The 22366-nt window shown below is 40.4% G+C and overlaps 1 protein-coding gene across 1 annotated transcript in view; it reads left to right on the top strand.

Annotated features, from left to right (window-relative positions):
* The first annotated feature begins 466 nt into the window (after window positions 1–466).
* The window catches only part of PCLO (piccolo presynaptic cytomatrix protein), a 367625-nt gene continuing 345725 nt past the window's right edge, over window positions 467–22366 (top strand). The window contains exons 1-3 of the mRNA XM_075557645.1: window positions 467–714; window positions 6663–7665; window positions 7753–8367. Coding sequence (XP_075413760.1) covers window positions 467–714; window positions 6663–7665; window positions 7753–8367 — 1866 coding nt within the window. The remainder of the gene's footprint in view (window positions 715–6662; window positions 7666–7752; window positions 8368–22366) is intronic.

Below are 22366 nucleotides of genomic sequence, written 5' to 3' on the forward strand. Positions count from 1 at the left end.
GCGCTCTGGCCGGGCTCCTTTAAATCAGTGCAGACCTGGGGCGGCTGAGAGCGACGCAGAGCCGGCTGCGGGCGAAGCGCGAGCATCACCTGTTCCGCGAGGGGCATGCGCACTGCGAGGGCGCGGGCGAGGGGCGGGGCGCGGTGGGAGGGGCCGACGGCGCCCGGCTGGCAGTGCTCACAGCGGCTTCTCGCGGCTCGCGGCGCGGAGGCGGCATCGGGAGGCGTCTTCTGCAAAGGTCGCCTCAAGCTGTCCAACATGGAGGAGGCGCCGGCCGCGGCTGTCACCTGCGAGCGGCACTAAATCCCGCCTGGCATTCCCGGGACGGTGCCCGGCCCCAATCTCGGGGACGCGGCCGCCTGCACGCCCGCCGTGGACCCCGGCGCCGGCTGCACCTCGGGCCGCGGGCTTCCCGACGGGCACGCAGCGCTGGGCGGGAGCGCGGCGGCCGGAGCCTCCCTGAGCCATGGGCAACGAGGCCAGCTTGGAAGGGGAAGGGCTCCCCGAAGGGCTGGCGGCGGCGGCGGCCGCCGGAGGAGGGGCTGGCGGGGCGGGGAGCCCTCTGCACCCCGTGATCCCGGCCGGCATGGAGGCGGATCTGAGCCAGCTGAGCGACGAGGAGAGGAGACAGATCGCCGCTGTCATGTCAAGGGCGCAGGGGCTGCCCAAGGGAAGAGTTCCCCCGGCCACTGCGGAGCCGCCTTCCATGCACAGGCACGCGCAGCATGATGCAAATGTCCAGGCATATATGTACCGCTCCCCGGGCGGGCACATATGTGTCCACCCGTACCGTATGTGCCAGCACGGCCGTACATCTATGTCTCCTTCGCTCATTTGATTCTCCCTGCTGGGGTGGCGAGAGAGGGAGCTCATCAGCCTGCTGGTGGGCAAAAAAATGAGGCTTTGTAGAGTTTCTGGTGGGATAGGCAAGGGCTGCGTTTTTAGAACAGTGATTGTAGGTTGTGATTGCTGGCCTTTTGGAACCTTTCCCTCTAGGTTGGCGTGGAGAGACGCCCTCCAGTGTTTCATTTATCTGGAAGTCTTCCATGAATCCAACACGGGTGTGTTGGGAAGCGCTTAGGGCTGGGTGTTTACCTGCCTCTGTTTCAGGTCCTTTTCTCTCTGGCTGGAGTGCCATTACTCCTGTAACAGTACCTTTAAGGTCCCTAGAGGGGATTTGTCCTTCCTCTCCACCCGACCACCAGAGAACAGGTACTGTTTAGTAGAAGGTACAGAATGTATGTTCCTTTTATATTCAACGAGGGACCCTGAAATATGTTGTGTCTCTAAAAGGATGGCGTGCTCATGGGCTAGTAGGTGCTGTACATGTGTTTCTGAGTTAGCGTGTGGTGGTTTTTAAAATCACTGCTTCTGTGACAAAGTGGCTTTCACTTTATGGAGTAAGGTGCGGATATCCTTGCTGAAAATTGTTAATAATATATTGTTTTAAGGACAGACACATGACAACTTGCACAGGAAATTTTAAGAGCTAATCTGTAATATAAACTCGTGAGTATTCATTTCTAGCTACTTCCCCTAATTCCTTTAAGTGAGTTGTTTTCTAATTAGAGTAGTAAGAGGGTATAATCATTGCGCCTGCCCTATATTTATTATTGTAAACAAACCCTTTAACTTTGCACCCAGCCCCAGAAAATAGTCTTCTGTCCGTGGTGCTGAATTCAATCCTGCCTTTTATCAATTTAAGGGGAAGTTGTAATTTTCCTTTGAGGTGCTGGAAAGTCGAAAGACATGGATAGGTGTAGATTTTACATTCTCTCCTGCAGTAAGAAATCATTTTGACCTGAAATCCTATATGAATATAAATATCAAATTATTACAGTACTCAGTATTTTTAGGAGAAATGTTTTAAAGTGCCTTCATAGAGTGCCCTGTTTTTCACTCAAAATTTTAAACGTGTAAAGTCCACCATGGACGTAACGCTTCAAGACAATGATTAAAAGAACCTGCCACCAGTGCTAAAAACTAGTCCCTTTATGTTGAGGACGTCTCTAGTAATAAATGCAGCTTTATTACTAGTACTAAAAGGCCTTTCTCTCCTACTTGAATTGCATAGCATATAATGAGTACTGTTTTCTCTATTTGATACATTATTGATGTAGAATTAAGTTTTAAATATTCACTAGTTTTTAAATGAGATACTAATAAGGTATAAGTGTATTAGTCTATTAGAAATGCCACCAGCTAGCTTCTCTTTTTTCCAGAAGGTGCAAGCAACAGGTTTTACATACTGGTTAAAAATGCCAAGAAAAGTGTGAACTTTGATTTCTAAACCCCTAACGTTTTTCTCATCAAAGGATGACAGGATATTTCAGTCTATGTTGCTTTAGGCAGTATTTGTCTCAGGTAATATACTTTATAGCTTTCCATTAATAATTGTGTTATGGTAGAATTCTTACTAATAGGCAGTCTGTGCCTTATACAGGTATTGCTGAAAGCATCATTCAATGCACAGAGCAATGCATTTTTTTATTTTTGTAGCCTGCTTATATTTACTGAAATATTTCTGTGAAAGATACATAGTTTGGGGAAAGTTACTAACCCCAAAGGTTAATAAACTCTATAATATGATCATATGATAGAATAATATAAACTAAATATATAAGTTTGGGGATATTATTACATATAGGGTTAATAACTTTATATTTTTAGACTGAAGTAAATTTACTTAAATTATTTGACATTGTAAGAGGTTGTTATGCTGAACTGAAGCCAACTCCTAATGATCCATCGCAGTTGAGTGTTTACTCACTGCACCACCAGAACTCCACTGTAGAGAATCAGAGGTATGAATTGCGTATGATGCAGCTTGTGATTTTTGTTTTTTAAGAAATAAGGGTTAAGCACCTGTAGACCTAGGCTCTTAACCCATTGCTTACTGATTTAATTAATGGAGTTGGCAAATTACATGTGCCTCTCAACACAGCTGGGCCTCAGTTTCCTTGCCTCTACATAAATCAAGCAATGCTTGTCTTTCTTAAAACAGTCATTGCGAGGATCAGTTAGAAATCAACAGGGATATTTAATTTTTTTAATTGGAAGGAATTATGCAAGCATAGAGCTGTAATACTAATATTAGCAAAGCAAAGGCTACAGACAGATTACATATTGAATTTTTTCATGGTTAGGATTTATTTTGACGCATTTATTTCCTGTTACACATGGAGAAGCCAGTGTGATGCAGTGGAAATCCCACTTCCACCCCCTCACCCGTGGCCAGAAGTCCATACACCATATTTCTCCAACTAACTAGTTTTATGACCTTGAATTAGTCTTTTAGCATCTCTAAGGCTCCATATCTTATAATGCATAAAATAGACACTCCTCAGTTTGCTTATGTGTCTTATATTATACGCTTTATGTGACTTGGCATTGTCAAGTTGGGTCCTTGCCTGTTGTGCTGCATTCAGAAATCATTTCGTCATTCCAACTGCTTTTACGTTTTCACAGTTGCATGGTTTTCAGCTGTACTTCTCCTCCCCTCCCCCATGAACCCACGAGAGAAGAATTGACATCTGATAGTGAAAATAGAAAAGGGAAAGGAAGTTAGCAATAAACTTGAACAGATAAACTCTAGACGTAGAAGACTACAGGGTATACATGAAATGCTCCCAGAGTTTTAATTTGTTTCAGCACCAGGGAAAATGCAATCTTGTTACTTCTATTGACTCTGTGTACAAGTATATTTATGTCATGTGAGAAGTGCTTCACCAAACAATTCTAATTGGTAGGAATTTTAGAAGAATTCTGACTATTCAGTTATTTTCTTTAACATGCCTGTGGGCCCTTCCCAACTAGGTCGAGCTATCCACAGATGTGGCTCTTCCTACAGCAGCAGGCTGCATTCAGGGTGTGACATTCCTGCGCAGTTACATCGACCTACACCTCAGAAGACATGCCGAAGCATCTGAAGCAAAAATAAGTCGAGACTTTAATTGAGACTAGGTGCTACACTGTAGATTCTAGAGTAAAACCTAAATCTGTTATGATCATTCACTCAATGTTATTTATTCATTAATCAAACATCAATGGTCACGTAATTCTAGATTTGGTTGTAGTGATTCAAAGATGAGTGAAACCGATTCTCCGTCTATGAATTCAGAGTGTAGTACAGAAGACACAGCTTGGGTTTTACTATTTTCCCTTTTAGCACAACAACCACAATTAGCCTAGGCATGTTTATCAGCAGCCCCCCTACCCCACAGTATTACGCGGACATGATTTTCTCAATGAGTTTCTTTCTGTCCTTTATTCCCAGGTATCCATATTTTACCTGTAACTCCATAAGTGTAATAACTAAAACTAAATTTGAATGAGAGTGCCTTTATGCTTGCATAGTCATTTTCTGCCAGAAGAAGTTTCATAACTTATAGGAAGTACATGTGGTTTTAATTTCCAGTGTTCATGACTTAGGTTCAGTTTTGATGTTTACTATTGTCACAGAATTTGGGGGTTTGTGAAGCTTATTTTTTGTTTATATTTTAGTTAATACAGGATTAAGTAAAATAATGCCACCAAAACAGATTAAAGTAATACTTTAATAAAAGAGGACCATCTAGTAAGATGACAGGTAGATTTCCTATTCCTCTTTCAAGGTGGGCTTGTTCAATTCTGTACAAAGGAGTCAATTCAATAACATGCCTAAATGATTAGTTATAGGATAGTCACACCTGTGTAAGGTAACCCCGAAGCATATGCGCTTAAGAGGAAGGGGTGTAATTGAAGAAAGAACATGTCTAGAATAGCACAAAGATCTTGAACAGATCATCTCTCTGAAGATAATCTACTTCTAATAATGAATTTGCCTTGAGCCTTCCACCTCTCTACTGAAGGGATCGTGTCGTTGCTGGGTGCCTTCCGGTAGGCTCTGACTTAATGACTCAGAACCAAACATTGCCTGTGTCATCCCCCCAGTCGCTCTTCTGGGTGCGCCCCTTGTGGAAGGCACTGGGACAGTCCATCTTGTCAAAGATCTCTCTCACTGCCCCTCCTTTACCAAGCATGATGTCCTTCTGTAGGGACTGGACTGTCCTGATAACATAACCAAAATACTTGAGAAAAAGTTTGCTTCCAAGGAGCACTCTAGTCATTTTTCTTCCAAGACAGACGTGTCCATTTAGCAGTCCATGGCACTTGCATTACCTTCACCAGCACCGTAATCCCAAGGTGGCAATCCTTTGATCTTCCTTACTCAAGGCCCAACTTTCACATGCATACGAGGCATTTTGGAAGTACCATGGCCTGGGTTTGGCTTGCCTTAGTCTTCAAAGACTTTGGCTTTTCGACACTTGAAAGGGAGCGTTGAGGAAGACAAAGCACCAGTTGGGTGAAATTGAGAGTGCGTGGTTTGATCTGCTACCAGTTAAAACTTAAAAAGTTAAATTGGAATCCATGGAAGTTGACTGTGACCATCTCATATTTCTGCTGCTATTGCACTGCTTTTCATTAAATATAATTATGTTTTCTAACATGAAAAATAAACTCAACTTGTATAAAAGAAATATAACCTCATTTCCTATATAATGCTAATACAGTTTGCTCCTAGTAGTTGCCAGTGTATCAAAGAATGAATTGTTTTAGAAGTTGATGCACATTAGATGATTTAGACTAAGATATGTTTATGAAAAGAACCAAATATTCTAATCATTTAACCATAGTATTTTAAAATTGAACATGTTTCCAAACCATTAAAAAAACCCACCTCATATATTTGCCTTAAAAATACAATAAATCTCACAAATTAGGAAATTTCAAATGATAATATCAATAATAAAATATTACTAAGATATAAATATAAAAGTAAATAATGAATCAAATATTATATAAAGAGATCATTATGTATTTGCTTCATTTGAGAATTTCCTTTATTGGAGAAATTTACAATACTCTTTGAAAATGAGTTTGTAATACAGATCATTGCTATTTGGATATATCTCAAGTATTGTTATTCTTTTAGAAATTGATTTTCTTTGACCTTAAATTTGTGATTAAAAGAAGATATATGCCAGTGTATGACCTTCCATTGATTTATTGAGTTAATATGCATAATATATTAAAATGCCCAAATTATCTTATATGTTAATATAAATTATTTTTATTGTAGTATATACTTAGATATCTTAATTTTTCAACATTGATAGTGGCAAGTTTTTTTTTTAATTTCACCATTTTGGAAGAAGTCTTTATCCATTTAAAGAAAATAAGGCAGTGACTTCCTCTGATATTTTGTAGAGAGTACACTATTTGATTTTAATTATATATACACTCAAATATATGCCTATACACATAAATGTATATAGATGTATGTATGTGTGTGTGTACTCTAGTTTAAAGGAGAGGAACGAATCATGATGCTGCTGTGGTCAGCTAAGTGTTGGGTTGGTAACCACAAGGTTAGTGGTTCAAACCTATGAGCTACTCATTGGAGAAAGATGAGGCTATCTGCTTCCATAAAGATTTCTAGTCTCAGAAACTCGAAGTAGCTGTTCTTCTCTGTTCTTTCAGGTATCTATGAGTTGGAATCAACTCAGTGGCACTAGGTTTGATTTTGGTTTAATTTGGAGGATGTAAGAAATTAATTAATTTCGAGTATGATTTTTATTTGAGACAAGTTCAATCATTTTCATTTTTTTTCTCTCTTGTAGAAAAGAAGAATTGGATAGCAGTCACCCTCCAAAGCAAGCAGGAAGACCGCCGGACCCAGGGCGCCCAGCTCAGCCTGGTCTCAGTAAAAGCAGAACCACAGACACTTTCAGATCCGAGCAGAAATTGCCTGGAAGGAGTCCTTCAGCTATTAGCTTAAAGGAATCCAAGTCCAGAACTGATTTCAAGGAAGAGCACAAGTCTAGTTTGATGCCCGGCTTCCTCGCAGAGGTTAACCCTTTAAGTGCTGTCTCCTCTGTTGTAAATAAGTTCAATCCCTTTGACTTGATAGCAGACTCTGATGCATCCCAGGAAGACACTGCCAAGAAACAAAAGGTCCCTCAGAAGGAACAAGGAAAGCCGGAAGGAATCACCAAACCTTCATCCCAACAGTCACCCAAGCCAGTTCCTAAGCAGCAAGGGCCTCCGAAGACCATATTGCCTCAGGCTGCTCCTCCCAAATCGATCTCTCACCAACCAGAAAAAGTGCAATCACAACTCCCAGGAACAGGAAAACCAAGTCCGGGACCTGCACAAACGCCTCAGGCAGACCAGGGAAAATCACCGCTGCAGCGAGATCCAGCCAGGCCACAGGCGAAACAGTCAGACCTGGTAAAGGGGGGGTCAGCTAAACCCTCACTGCCAAGCCCCTCTCAGACTCCTGCTCAGCAAACAAGCCCTGGGAAGCTGTCTGCCCAGCAGCCTGTGCCACAACCAGGACCTATAAAGCCCTCAGTTCAGCAACCAGGGTCTGTGAAGACCCCTCCCCAACCTCTGACAACGAAGGCTCCAGCTCAGCCACCAGTGACCACAAAGGCGTCTGCTCAGAAGGCTGGATCAGAGAAACCTGCGTCTCAGCAGCCTGGGCTAAAGTCTCCAGGTCTGCCCTCCGGGACTGCAAAGACTCCAGCTCAGCCGCCAGGGCCAACCAAGTTCCCAGGCCAGCAGCTGGGGACCCCCAAGCCCCCAGCTCAGCAACCTGGGCCACAGTCTCCAGCTCAGCAGGCTGGTCCTGTAAAGACGACAGCTCAGCAAGCTGGGATAGGAAAGCCCCCTGCTCAACAGCCAAGCCCAGCCAAGCCTGCTCAACAGCCGGGCCCAGCCAAGCCTCCTGCTCAACAACCGGGCCCAGCCAAGCCTCCTGCTCAACAGCCAAGCCCAGCAAAGGTCCCTGCACAACAGCCAGGCCCAGCAAAGCCTCCTGCTCAACAGCCGGGCCCAGCAAAGCCTGCTCAACAGCCGGGCCCAGCAAAGGCTCCTGCTCAACAGCTGGGCCCAGCAAAGCCTCCTGCTCAACAGCCGGGCCCAGCAAAGCCTCCTGCTCAACAGCCGGGCCCAGCAAAGCCTCCTGCTCAACAACCAAGCCCTGCAAAGCCCCCAGTACAACAACCGGTCCCTGCAAAGGCCCCTACTCAACAGCCGAGCCCCGCAAAGCCTCCTACACAACACCTGGGTCCAGCAAAGCCACCAGCTCAACAGTCTTCAAAACCAGTAAGCCAAACAGGAGCTGGGAAACCTTTACAGCCACCAGCAGCTCCTGCTACTCAGACTCCAGAACAAGGCCTTCCGACAACCATCTGCCCTCTTTGCAACACCACTGAACTGCTGCTGCACGTTCCAGAGAAGGCCAATTTTAACACATGCACTGAGTGTCAGACCACTGTCTGTAGCTTATGTGGTTTTAATCCCAATCCTCATTTAACTGAGGTGAGTGCACTTATTCATGGAGGCTGTGTTGCAAACTGTATTGCCATCTATCACAAATAGCTATTAATTTATCTCTTACAGTACAGCATGGTTCTTCTTTCCTTACTTTTATGCCTTCTTCTCATCTCTATCGATTGTTGGTAAAAAAGAGTTTAGGTCCACTGATGAGAAATAATATACGGACTCCTAGTACCATAGGGGGTTGTGGTTGAACTGCTAATCACAAGGTCAGCAGTTCAAACCCACCAGCAACTCCACAGAAGAAAGATGAGGTTTTCTGCTCTGATAAAGACTTAGAGCCTTGGAAATTCACAGGGGCTGTTCTCCTATGTACTAGGGAGTTGCTTTGACTTAGAATTGACTTGATAAGAGTGATATTTATATTAATCTTTATCCAAGGATAAGTTCAGAATGTTGCCATAGTATCTGGTAAACTTGGCATGTAAATAAGTATGAACTGGCTGAAAGATGTTGAACTTATGCTCTGTTCACACTATGTAGAAGATCCTCCGTTGTTATTTTATGCATATTGAAATTGCTTTGTTATTTAAATTGATGCTTTTACCAACAAAAATGTTGATATTTTATGTGGGATCATATTTGTATTAGGAAGAGTAGATAGGGCGTTTACATGTTCAGTGTAATACTGATAGGTAACATTGAATCCATTTCTTCAAGTTCTCCATCCCCTTTCCCTGTCGATGATACTGATATAATATAAGAGGGCGTGTTTTGACTCTAATGGAGTCCTTGAGACCAGCAGCGATCACTCTCACATTAGAAAGAAGTCCTTTGGGCAGGCTTGGCATTGATCATGGTCATCTCAACAGTTCTCAGTTTATATTGACGAGTGGGTGGGTGAGCCTTCCTGAGGCATCAGAACATAAAGATGCCATGGGGGACCCGGATTAATGCAAACTCGTCTAACTCAGATTGATGACTCAAAAGCCATTCTTAGCCCGGCAATTAATAGTCACTCAGTTCCTAAAGGTTTTACAGGAAGTAATGTTTCCATAGTCATAGATTTAGGGACATTCTTGTTAGAGCTGAAATAAAGCAAATAGCAACATAAAAATTCAGAACTTCTCTGGAGTGAAGAAATAACACAATGGAGATGGAAATGATATAAAGTAAGATAGGGAGGCTTTGGGCCTAAACTAACAAAAGAAGAGGTTCATCTTTTGGAGAGAGATGACTCCCTCCCTGAGGAGAAGGCAAGGACCCATTTAGTCCATCTGGAAGACAGCTGGTTAGTGGGCCGTCCGGGCATCAAGTCTGTGAACAGCCCGGGGAGGAGCCGACAGCAGGCAGGGGAGGATTATGTGATTTCACGATTCCTGAGAGAGGAGGCTCAAGTGCTTGTTATAAGAGAAAGCTATGTTCTGTTAATAACAACATTGATGATTAGTGATAGCTGTTCACTTATTTGGGATATTTATTATATGTAAAAGTGAAATATGAAAATTGATGTACTTAAAATACATCAACATCTGGTTGTTTTCTAAGGGACCTTTTAATCTTTTAACCAAAAAATATAGTAAGTGACTTTTTAAAATAAGCCTATTTTTAACCTATAAGAACATGCTATGATAGAGGAAATTAGATTTTAAAGTTTTAAGATTTTTTATATATAATGGTTTTTCATATTACAAACAGTGTTATAAACCAGAGCATACTATCTTGATAAGACATTCGCTCTAGTATAGCTGTTTGCTTTATATAATATTTAGATTCACCATGTTTTGGTGGCAATAATGGAAGGCAAAAATACTGCTAGGCATGCAAGCCACAAGTATTTAAGTGCATGCTATATTAAAGGAATTTTGCTGCAAATTATGCACTATAAATAGAATGGAAACATGAATTCTGATCTTCGCATGCTTAAAATGTACTAGATAATACATGTACAAGAAAATATGTGGCCAAATAATGATCTCAGAGTTATGAATAAATACAGTGGACTTCAGAGTACAAGCTGCTAATTTGCAGTTGGTGGGAGGAAAGGCAACTTCATGGAGAAAATGGCCTGTGATTGGACATGCAGGATGCACCGCTTTCAACTAGAAGTTGTGAAAGAAATTGTAAAAGGAGGTGATCTTTTGGGCTGAAACAAAGATCAAAAATAGTCCCGCGCGTGCATTCGACACCGGGCTAGGAAGCAATGGGCAATGGGTTTGGAGTCAGTCTTTAGTATTTAGCAAATAGCAACGAGCATTCTAGCCTCTGAAATCTCCTCTCATTAACAGGTCTACTCTCAACCCTTCATTTATTTTCAAATTCGTATCAAATTCCCCGTTGTGAGCCAGCATAGAGTTTTATGGAAAAATTTAGTCTTCTTTAGCTAGGGACTCTTTCCTCACATAAGAGTTAGGGGAAATTAAGAGAGAGGTACATTACAGGGAAAATAGATGTGAGAAAAGTAACTTTTGGTAAGATTTTGAGGAACCTTTTTGTAGGGCTAAAGATGAAACGGGTTTAAACATTTAAAGTTACTATGGTTAGTTTACTTGTTCTTAGCAAAAGAGTGAACAACCCAACCGAAATGTTCTAATTCTACATCTCAGGGTGGGCAGAGGAATAAAGTTTTACAAGGTCAAGGGATAGAGCCATCCCTTTCAGCAGGAGGTATGAGAGATGTTTTAGTGAAAACATAAGAATATGAGCAGGGAATATGAAGGATAATAAGAATTTGGACACACAAGGCTGGACATAGAAGGGTTGGGATTATGAGTCAGATGGTCGTCTTTGTTAACCGACAGTAAGAAGACATACTCTTTAGTGAACAGGAGATCTTAAGCAAGAAAATTTCAATTTCAGTGAGAAGACCACCACTGATAAAGGAAGTATCTTCATTATGAAACATAATGGATTGTTACGAGCGTTAATTGAAAAGTTTAATGAGAAAATATGTTTAAATAGACAATTGGCTCTGGAGTTGCAATAAATTAACTATACATCATAACATGTTAAACACATAACTTTTAAAGTTTACTGGTAAGTTGCTTTCTACATAGAAATTCTACCAAGAATTTTAGGATTCTGGGGGACAAAGACAGGGTTTCTACTCCTGAGAATAGCACCTCAGAAACCCACAGGGGCAGTTCTACCCTGTCTTATAGGATCACTATGAGTTGGCATCAACTCTGTGGCAGTGAGTTTTTGTTGTTCGTACTTTCAATACAAAGCCATATCCTATTACTATTAAGTACTGTTAATAGTAATGTTTCTTTGTAACATTTATATTTTCCCCATATGAAAAAATGCATTCCACTTATGGACCCCAGCAACGCATCTTCGCGATTCCTCTCAATAAAACAGGCAGTTGCTCAAACGCTTGAATTATTTGGAGGTCAGGGTTCTTTAGAGTTTGGGGTAGAGGTGAAGAACTGCTATTGGTGGTTGAGTTTTGGTGATGATGACTGTGTCTGAACTGTTATGGGTACTGATGAGAAAGTATACCTCTCCTCCCACAAAGAAGGTGCTGCATGCTAAGCCACATTTTCCTCAACTATTGTCCCTATGGAGAATAGAGACAAGCATTTCAGTTACATCAATGTGTTATTTTGTTATCAGAAAATGGATGTTTATATGCACGTGACTTTATGTGATTACTTTTGTAATCTTGGTGGTAAACATTGGCCTGTGAACCAGAAGTTGGCATTTCAACCCCACCAGCTGCTTCTTGAGAGAAAGTGGAGGGTCTCTTCTCCCAGAAAGGTTACAGCCTCCCAAACCCCATACAGCATTGTGTAACCAGGGGGATCTGATGCAATGGGGTAATCTGTGAGTGAAATAGGGGCCCTGGTGGCATAGTGGTTAGGAATTAGGCTACTAACCGCAAGGTCGTTGGTTAGAAATCACCAATCGCCCCATGGAAGAAAGATTATACATTTTCCTATACCTGTAAAGAGTTATGATCGTGCAAACCCACAAGGAAGTTCTACCCTGTACCATAAGGTAGCTATGAGTTGGACTTGACTCAATGCCATGGCTGTTTTTGAGTGGGTAACGTAGAAGGCTGGCCCTTGTCCCTCCTTGAAAAGAGTTGGAGAACTTTGGTATTTTTCTAGTTAACAAAATGTCAGAATTATGACTGTTTGCTTGTGACTCATAAATGACTGCCAGGCCTGGGGAGTAAGAATTGGAGCGGTATCAAACTCAGAAACAACTTCAGCTATAAAGTTTTACTTCTGCCCCCCCCACACACACACTTGGACCCCTCAAATATCTGCGTGGAGACAATGGCCTTTAAATTAAACTTCCTCTAAGAAGTTCATGTAATATTTGGACTGCCGAAGGCAAGGTGGGCGGTTTAAATCCACCAAATAGATGCTGCTGTTTCCACAAACAAATATAGCTCTGGAAACACTATGTAAACCCACTAAGTTGGAATACACTTGGTAGCAGTGTTAAAAATTTTTAAAAAATAAGCTGAGTCCGAATCAGCTCGATGTCAGTGAGTTTGGTTTAATTTGGCTCCTCGAGGGTGTGTTGTTCCATATCAACCTGAGCAATGTGCTACCTCCAGGCCCTCCTTTGCTGCTCAGAGTTTGTAGCTCTCTCACTTCGTGCTAGTCCACTAATGGGGTCTGTTTCTACAACTCAGGTCCTCTCGTTGGGCTTGCTTCTGACACAGGAACGGAACATTGGCTTTCTAATTAGTATTAAATCATTGTTGTTGTTGATTTACTTTGTCTTTTTTTCGTGTGCAGCCTCAGGCAAGATAGATTTAGGCTTGTCCCTAATGTTTGGTAACTCTCCTGAATCTCTTGCAATTTTGTAATATGGGAAAATGATAGTCCCTTTTCAGAATGCTGACAATAAATGTCATGTTTGTGATTAAAGTAGACTTAGAAAGGTTTCCCTGTCATATTATTTTTGGATCAGGATGGCCCACATGTTAAGCAGTCTTTTGCCTCAAGCTGAAAATTGTATTTAACAAATTCATGGCCTCCTTTTCAGGAGTCATTGAAACCGGATTTTTATTGAAAACCTCTCCACTTAATAAAAAGCACATGAAAACAAAATGCAATTGAAATTTAGTTGGGAATAAACTCTCCACCTCTTTCTGGTGGGTAAGCTTTTTTCTGTTTCTGGTCTGAGACGTCTAGCAGGTGAGAGCTCTTCAGAAGAGTTGGTAGACAGAGCAGGGCTGTGCCAGTTACCAGGAGGCTGCAACCCATGAAGAAAGGAAAGTGCAAAGTCAATGCTGGTGGTAGAGTACTAGAGTACCTGAGAGAATTCTTTAAAAGGAAGATGGGGGTTTTTCAATGCAAAATCTTTCAGCAGATGTTCCAAGGAGAGCAGATGCAGACCAGGTTCTTCAAAGTTACAACGGAGTTTTTAAAGCTACCTTCTGTACTTAAATGCGACATCAGGAGAATGTAAGGTGTTTTCCCCCCATATATGTAAGAACATACAAATAATTGAAATACACTCATTATAAATATGTGTGCGTGATCTCACGATTCCTTTGAGAGTGCCTCAAAGTGGAAAATGTCGAGTGGCATGAGTGAGCTGAGTACATGTACATGCACATGTACTTTGTCACAGGCACATGTGCTCCGACTGCCACCGTTTTCATATGAAACCATTGAAGAGAAATCTAGTTTCTCAAATCTAAGCATAAGGTTTGATTTAAAAAATACTGTTATATTTTGCAGTTTTCTGATAACTCATGTTACCTCCGTATGATTTCAAGCAAGAATGCCTTAATTATGATAAAAATTAATCTAACTTCATCTCAAATCATTTTTAATCAATTTAAAGGAATAGAAAAGTGTGCTGATCATTTTAAAAATATATGTTCTAAAATATTTTAAAACATATTATTTGTGTAGCTCTCATCTTAGACCAGGTCAATTTACAATGGCAATTTGCTCAAGTATAAAATGGTCGGAATCATAGCTCTTTGTTCCTCCCTTAAACTTTAATCTTTTAAATGACTAGATGTTTCAAGTGTCTTTTCATATCGCCAGCATTAATATTGTCTAAGAAGCCTGCTGTTATATATTTTTGCAATTGGGAAGGTGATCTACGTAGCTGGGTAAGGACAGCTGTTGTGTTGTGAAAGCGGATACCCACCCCTAACCATTCATTTATTGGATCAGTAAACTCAGAAGAGCGCTGGGAGAACTGGCTCCTGGTGCACATCCCTTGAGAAAGCACACACATCGAACCCTCTTCCCTATTCCTGATCTTAATGAGCTTCGATAAAAATAAGCTCTTGACTCTAAATATTTGAAGGCATTATACTGAAGACAAATATTGAAATAATTTATTAGTTTACAAACATTTCTTTAAAAATAATACCAATACAAAATTTCTCAATCCAGCATCAGAAGAGCCAGGTTTTCATTCTAGTCCTACCTCTAACACAGCTACGCTCTTGCTTGTATTCTGAATTCACATAAAAGCTAGTTACCGTAAATACTCAAGTATAAGCTGAGCCTATTATCAGCCGAGCCACCTGATTTTACCACAAAAACTGCATAACTGCTGACAAACTCAGCTTTTACATGAGTATATATGGCATCTTTGATAACGAGGCAACAATGTCACTATAAGTAATGCCTCTTGCCTTTCTCTTTCGGCAGTCAGAAGAGAAAAATGATTTTATCACTTGAAGGAAAGATCCTAATTTTAACACTGTTCTAAGTACTTTATATGCATTTTCTCATTAATGTTTTCATAATAATGTGTTATTCACAATTCAAATATAAAAGAATCACAGCTCATGTTGTAGTATATTTTGCTATCGGTAGTATTAATGTTGGCTGTAAGATGCTCACTTAGGAAAGTAAAGAAAAATGTGAGCTGGAGTCGAGAAGACTAAGGGTATGAATACTCTTAGCAGCTACAGAACTGTGTGATTTGATCAAATCACTTTATTTCTCAGAGCATTTGATCTTCTTTTCTGCAAGAATATTCATGAAATAAAAGTCACGTTAGGTAATGTGAGTACTTCTTATATAAACTAATGCGTTAACAATTACAGTTTATATAAGAAGTAAAAAAAATAATAGAATTGTCAACCCATTAGTGCCATCAATTGCCATTTCCGTTTGTGGAAGAGGACACCAAGATCAAGAATTTAAGTGAGGTTTGCATGGCCAAATCATTTGTGAGTGATGGGCCCTGTCATCATACAATTAGCCAGCTCTCTTTCAGATGTCTGCTATGCCTTTAATCAGATTAATTGATTCCCCATACCGTCTCCTAAATTTCTAGGTTAGAAAAGTAGATGTGTGTGTGTTCCATATCCTTAAAACTGAAAAAGAAAGCTTTCTAGGTAGGGATTTACTTTTGGAATTTAGTATAAAATTTCCAAGGACCAAGAATGCTGGCTTTATATCTTCCTCCTCGCTGATACTCAAACCAGTTTCTTGCCTTGATGCATTCATTTCTGCTCTGTAAGAGGGCTGGGAGCCTCTGCTCTCTGCCTGCCTTCCTGCGAGAGTTTGAGAATGCAGACGAGCAGAGTGCCAGCCTGACTGCCCTCTGTCAGAAAGAAGGGAGAACCGAGAGGAATATTTGCCTATCATTTACCAAGAGAATATGAACTCTCTTTTAAAAAATGGAATATACAAAGATACATACTGAACAGACCTGGTCTTGCATGGATAAAAGTATTAAGACACCATTCTTGTTTTTTATCCTTCCTTAAATAAAATTAATGTTTAATATTTTTAAACCTGCAAAACAATACAAACGCTTTTCTATAATGTTTGGCAAAATCAGAATATTTCATTGGAAATGTGTAAAACCCTTAAAACAGAGTTCTTCATATTTAAAACACAAGAAATGAATCAGGAAGCCTATGATGTGAATGCATTCTCAGAGATTCTATAATTGTATCTGCTGGGAAATCTTTTAGTGATTTTTAGCCCAGTGGCAATGGGAGAGCTTAGAAAAGGGGATTAAGTAGCAGCGAAAAGGTTGACAGAACCTGTGAAAACAACTGAACATAATGTGAAGCTCTTGGAACATGAAATCAGACTTAACTATATTTTGATAATGGGCATAGAACTTTGTGAAATGTAGAATAGTTTATATGTTATAAGAAGATTCCAGTCATAAATCTAAAAAGCTAACAGTCCCTTAACATTCTCTGTTTTCTAATACAACAACAATGTACTTTTGAATATTTCCCATATTTAAAAAAATATATATTTGTCCCAAGTCAACACGCAAATAGTTGTCCTACTTTCAGTGAGCACATGATTGAATTTAAGGCTATACTTCTTTCAGTGTATGAAATGATTTCATATTTGTCTCTTTATATTAAGTTTATGAGACCTTTTATTCTTTTCAGTATATTTATTTTTAATTTTTAAATGAAATAATGAGAAAAATGTAAAAATATAACCTATTCAAATCATTGTCCAAAGTTTACCTGATTGAAGTCCTTGTATCACAGGCTACAAAATTCGTATTCGCTCATGGTGCATATTAAAAAATTAAGTTCTCCTCATTTGAACACACATATGAGAGGCCGTTTGCAAAGGCTAATGAGCGGTGCCCGGATGGAGAGCTCCCTCACTTTGACAGCTGGAATCCAGTACAGACAGACGTCCGTGCCTGGTTCGGTCATTGTTTTGCGAACTGCCCTTGACGAAAACGTCAGTTTTCTTCTCTCGGAACTCTGTGAGGTCCAAAACCCTTAAGTAGGGTTTTGCATTTGACCCTCTTTGACAGGGTTTACAAATGCACTGATGGAGTTTGGGAGTATGGTTTTAGGAAGAGGGAAGTTCGCGTTTCGTTTATGGCGGCCCACTCATGAAGCAGACATTGTTAGCCGCGTGGTTCAGAGGGAACTGTATAGCCAGCCAGCTACTGGACGGACTGTGTGAAAGAAAATTGTTTGACCAAGTGACTTGTCATTATAGTTCTGAGGAACACTAATGGCTAATTTGTGACCCAAATAAAGTATGCACTAATCTGCATAGGTAAGGGTGTCAGCTACAGGGAGCCATTCATCTGCAGCCAAACTGCTGTGGTTTGGGTAATTCTGGAATAGCAGAAGACATAGTTAGGGTCAAATTTTGGCTTCTTGTCTTTATAACATTGTATCCCTAGACCTCTTTTCCTCCTAAGTTGTCTTTTGTCTGTTATATTATCTTTTCCAGTGACTTTTAAAATGACATGTGTCTTTCAATAAATACTCAACATGCTTTGATGAGGAGGAATGCCAATAGAACAATCCATCATTAAATAGTCTCTAAAGTGTACTCGCTTGGAGCAGAGGTGGGAGTAACCATGGAATGTGGTTGCCTGCTTTAGTCTTTGGACCAAAGAAGGGAAGTTCCAAACAAACTTGCTGCTAAGTTGATTACGACTTACAGTGATCCGACATAGGGTTTCTGAGGCTGTAAATATTTATATTTAAAATATGTCTTAAGATAACATGAGTCTGGATGCTGTGGTTCAAACTATCATTGTAATAATGAACAGAGCACACTTAGTAGATGGAATATTGAATGTCAAAGGGAAACTTTTACTCTGAAGCATAAAAGATGGATTTAGGGTAGTGAGAAGAAGAGCACACACTAGACTGGCAACCTTGACTCAGGTGAGAGAGAGAGAGCATTCTTCTTTGATGGCGTCCTGGCACATGCAGATGATGTGGTTGACGGAGCTATGTTAGAAGGGGTCATAAAAGCCTGTAGGTAAAGTTCAGTCCTGATGAGTTGAGACATAGGAAGTGAGTAGGTTTTATGTCCAAGCAAACGATGAAAGTATGATGGAAGAAAATATAGTCAGCAATTAATGTGAGCCATATTGTAAGCAGTCAAACACCGCATGATTTGTTGTTGTCTTTTCTGATGTTCTGTTATTCCGAATGCTCCTCTACTGCTGTAGAACCCAGTATGCTTCTTATTATGGATCATTGGGCTATTTTATATTTCTGGTTTGGGGAATATCAAAGGGCATATGGTAGTACATAATCTGTAGGCATTTTCAGAAGCACTACTGAATGGAGGGCCCCACAAGGGCAGAGGTTTGAACAGAACCGCTGCTCGGTGGGGGAAAGAGGAAGCCATCCGCTCCCATAAACACAGTCAGAGAAACCCGCAAAGAGGAGCTACTCTATCTGTGGGTCTCAGAGCTGGAATTGACCCAATGGCAGTGGGTTTTTTAGAATTTCTTACATGTATTAGGTTTGTTATCTTGAATTATAGAAGACAATCTTAAAAGCAGGATATAATTTTGTTTATAACCAATCATTTTTATGCTTATATTGGGAAGTAGCACCATTGTATGAAACCCTGTATGTGAAATTCACAATTGAATTTCAAGTATTCTAATTTAAAGCATCTAAATAAGACACGGGTGGTTGCCTAGCAAATTCTGTCGTCAATGAGGTACTATTACATATTTCACAACTCAGGTAGATAACAAGTCCAACAATAAGGGATTCTTGAAGATTGGATCAAACAGGGAAACGGTTATAGGAATTGGATGGCCATCTGCATCCGAATGCACTGTCCTCAGAATGGGAAGAAATCCATCTGACCCTTCTCTTCTCTTGATGTGGCACTCTGAAATCAGGAGACTGGATGAAGGACCTTCTGCTGTTCTTCACAGAACGAATTGGATTTGGAGCGTGCACTAAGCATTGTGTCTCCGGCCCTTGAGCTCCATTTGTAGGCCTCCTATTCATAAAGCTATAGGTGGGGAAAGCACAGGGTTTTGATAGATGTTTGTCTTATAAAATACAGACCTTAGGAATAGTTTAGGCTTGGTATATTTACCTAATAAGGCTGTATCCATCAATTGGATGCTTGCATCCTGAAGGTAAGCCTTTTCCCCCAGAACATACTGATAGAGCTATAGGTGGTCTTGGCACTGTGTTTCCCCCCATTTACCCCTCCTACCATTTAGCTCATGGAGGTGGGTGGTTACACACACTACAGGGGAATTGGGCAGTTGTTTTGATCTTTGTGGGAAAATTCTTTGAAGCAGACTTTGCCTTGAGTATTGTGTGATTTCTGTGGTATGGGAAAAAGTCAGACAAAAATCTACCATCCTCGTGCATGGCGATAGCGACATGCACCTCCCCCCTCCAGAAGGAGGATGACTGCCTGGGGTAAAGAGCTGGGGAGCTTGCAGAACTGCCTGTGAAGGTTGTAAATTCAGGCTCATTGTGGCTCAGATAACAGATAGATGTGTCATTTTGGAAGGGATATAAGGCAGTAATTGTTTCCAAGCAGGAAAAATGTTTATGCTTAGCAGGTGTGGTAATTAGAGGGGACTCTTTCCCAGTTTGGATCAAAAAGAGGATGTATTATCTATCATGGGCCAGAGATACAAAGTAGGGTTCTGTGGAGAAAGGCATGGAACCAGGAAACAAAGTCAGAAGCCTGTTGCACAGGCTGGGTAAACAGTGGAGATTGGCAGAATAAACACAGAATAAAAACATTTGCAATTAATTTGCCTGATTCTAACCAGCTCAAAAAATATTTAGAAACACCTGTAATGCAATCAGAAGACTACAGGAGAAAGCTCTTGCCATTTGACGCTCACAGTCTTTTGTGGAGGAGAGATCTGAAAATAACAGGATAGGAATCCCCAACAGAATAGTTTTTAATTTCTTGCCAAAAGTTGCTTTCTTAGGTTGTGAGAAAGCATTAGAATTTGGGAGGAAGTGGTTGGAATTTGCGCTTTCTGTTTATTTGTTTTAAGGCATCTAGCCCTGGTTGCTTGGCATAGTGGTTATGTGTTGGGCTGCTAACCACATGGTCAGCAGTTTGAAGCCACTAGCTGCTCCTTAAGAGAAATACAGGGCTTTCTACTCCTGTAAAGAGTTACAGTCTTGACAGCTCACAGAGGCAGTTCTACCTTGTCCTATGCAGAGTCGCTATGAGTTGGCATCAACTCAGTGACAGCGATTTGAGAGTTTTTAGTTGCATTATAAAGTGGCATAGTAGGTTAAGTATTATAGTGGTGGCATAGTAGGTTAAGTATTATACTGCTTAATTCTGCAGTTCAAACCCACCAGCTGCTCTGTAGAAGAAAGATGGATCTGTTCCCATAAATATGTCAATTTTGAAACTTAAAAAACCATCCACTCTGTCCTTTAGGGTTGCTGTAGTCTGAGTGACTATGGCAGTAGGTGTACAGTGTGTCCAAAGTGTTTGCAAGGATGAGGTCAAAGCGAGGGACAGAGGCCATTGAAGTGTGAAAGAAGGAACGGGGAATTCATATGCACAAGAAATGCAGGTAACGCGTAGGGAATGATCGAGAATGCCGCAGAAGTGATGTGATTTCTCATTCAGACGGCCATGAAGGCAGAAGCACTATTAGTGCTCGTTACTCTAAGTGTTTTGTGTGTAGAAAACATGGCAAATAGAAGGTTGTCCATGACACGAATACTGAGAAGAATCATGGACATTGCTATTTTCTCAATGTATGGGGAATTTCTTCGGCTGATTGTTTATCAGTTAAATCAGGGAATTGGAAATGTTGTTGTTTTCAGTATTAGACAACTAAGTGCTGAGATAATCAACACCTTTTTCCCACTAGAATTAAATCAAAAGTATCATCTTATAAAACATCCTGAGAGGATAAATGCTTTTTATACTGCACCAGCCATGACAGTGATTTCTATCTATATACTAGTGAGCACGAAAATGAGAGTGTCTGATACCATTTAGGTGGTACCATCAAAGAGAAGAAAATATCATTAGACGAACAAAGCGTGAGACAGCAGGGTCTGTTTAAGAAAGGGGTGTACTGAAAGAAAAGCAGACTCTTCCTTGTGAAAGGGAAATAACTTCGTGCTTTCTACCTCCTCTTTCCTGCCTCTAATATTCTCCCTAGTTGGAGATGCAGTAATGCACATTTTTTAAGCCACAATGAAACGAATTATTTTGTAATAAGGAAAGAGAGTGTGTGGTCCGATGGTGACACGTCATGTGATATAGACATGTTATATCTATGTTCTAAGTCTCTGGTAGTCAAGAGATGGAGTTAGGGCCTACTCATTGACTCTGTATAATCAGCAATATTTGCATCGTAGAGTTTCATAGCATTGTACAGATAAAACCAAATGAATCAGACTACATTTTCCAGGATGAAAACAAAGAAATAAAGAACAATTAGAATATTATCAGGTATTTCTCATGATCTGTATTACCCTGAAGTCGTCTGCTAAATTTGTTTCTTATCTGATTATTACAGTATAATATAGACTCCGTGGGGATATGGGGTTTTATCTGATTATTACTTTATAATATAGACTCTGTGAGGATATGGGGTTTTTTCCTTTTATTTAGTGTTATAGGGTCTGTAGGAGGTAATCAATATCAAAATAAGGGCATGATGAATTGGATAAATGTTGCCTCTTTTTTGACTGACACTTGTTGAAAAGAAGAAGAATTACAATTAATGAATGAAAATAATCTTAGGATTTTATAATTAAAAATGTAGACTCAAATCTTATAACTTACTTTATAGCGGGCATCCTCAAACTACGGCCCGTCGAAGACATTTATTTGGCCCGCTGGGTGTTTTTGCCTCGTTTGGTTTTTTGCTTCAACATAAGATATGTGCAGGCTGCATAGGAATTTGTTCATAGCTTTTTAAAAAAACTGTAGTCCAGCCCTCCAACAGTTCTGAGGGACTGTGAACTGGCCCCCCCTTTAAAAAGTTTGAGGACTCCTGCTTTACAGGGGGGAAAAATGAAAGTACCTGTAGAGAATTAGGTGTTTTATTATATATAAATGTACGTATATTCATCTTTTGCAGCTTCCTGATTATGAAATGAGGTAGGATTGTGTGAGGTGAGAGTATAAGAAAAATTTATTTGTTTGTGGTTTACACATGTATAAAAGTTAATTTATGTTGTGAAACACTTCAAATATGGAGAAAGGTAAAAGGTTAAGGTATAATGAGTACAGGATTCCTAGTGTCCATATTGAAAACAGATGTAATGAGCATTCAAGTAGCTACCCCTCCTAATCAATACATCGTACAGTCTTACTCTTTACTCAAATAT

The sequence above is a fragment of the Tenrec ecaudatus genome, chromosome 9, assembly GCF_050624435.1.
Source record: "Tenrec ecaudatus isolate mTenEca1 chromosome 9, mTenEca1.hap1, whole genome shotgun sequence".
Taxonomy (NCBI): Eukaryota; Metazoa; Chordata; class Mammalia; order Afrosoricida; family Tenrecidae; genus Tenrec; species Tenrec ecaudatus.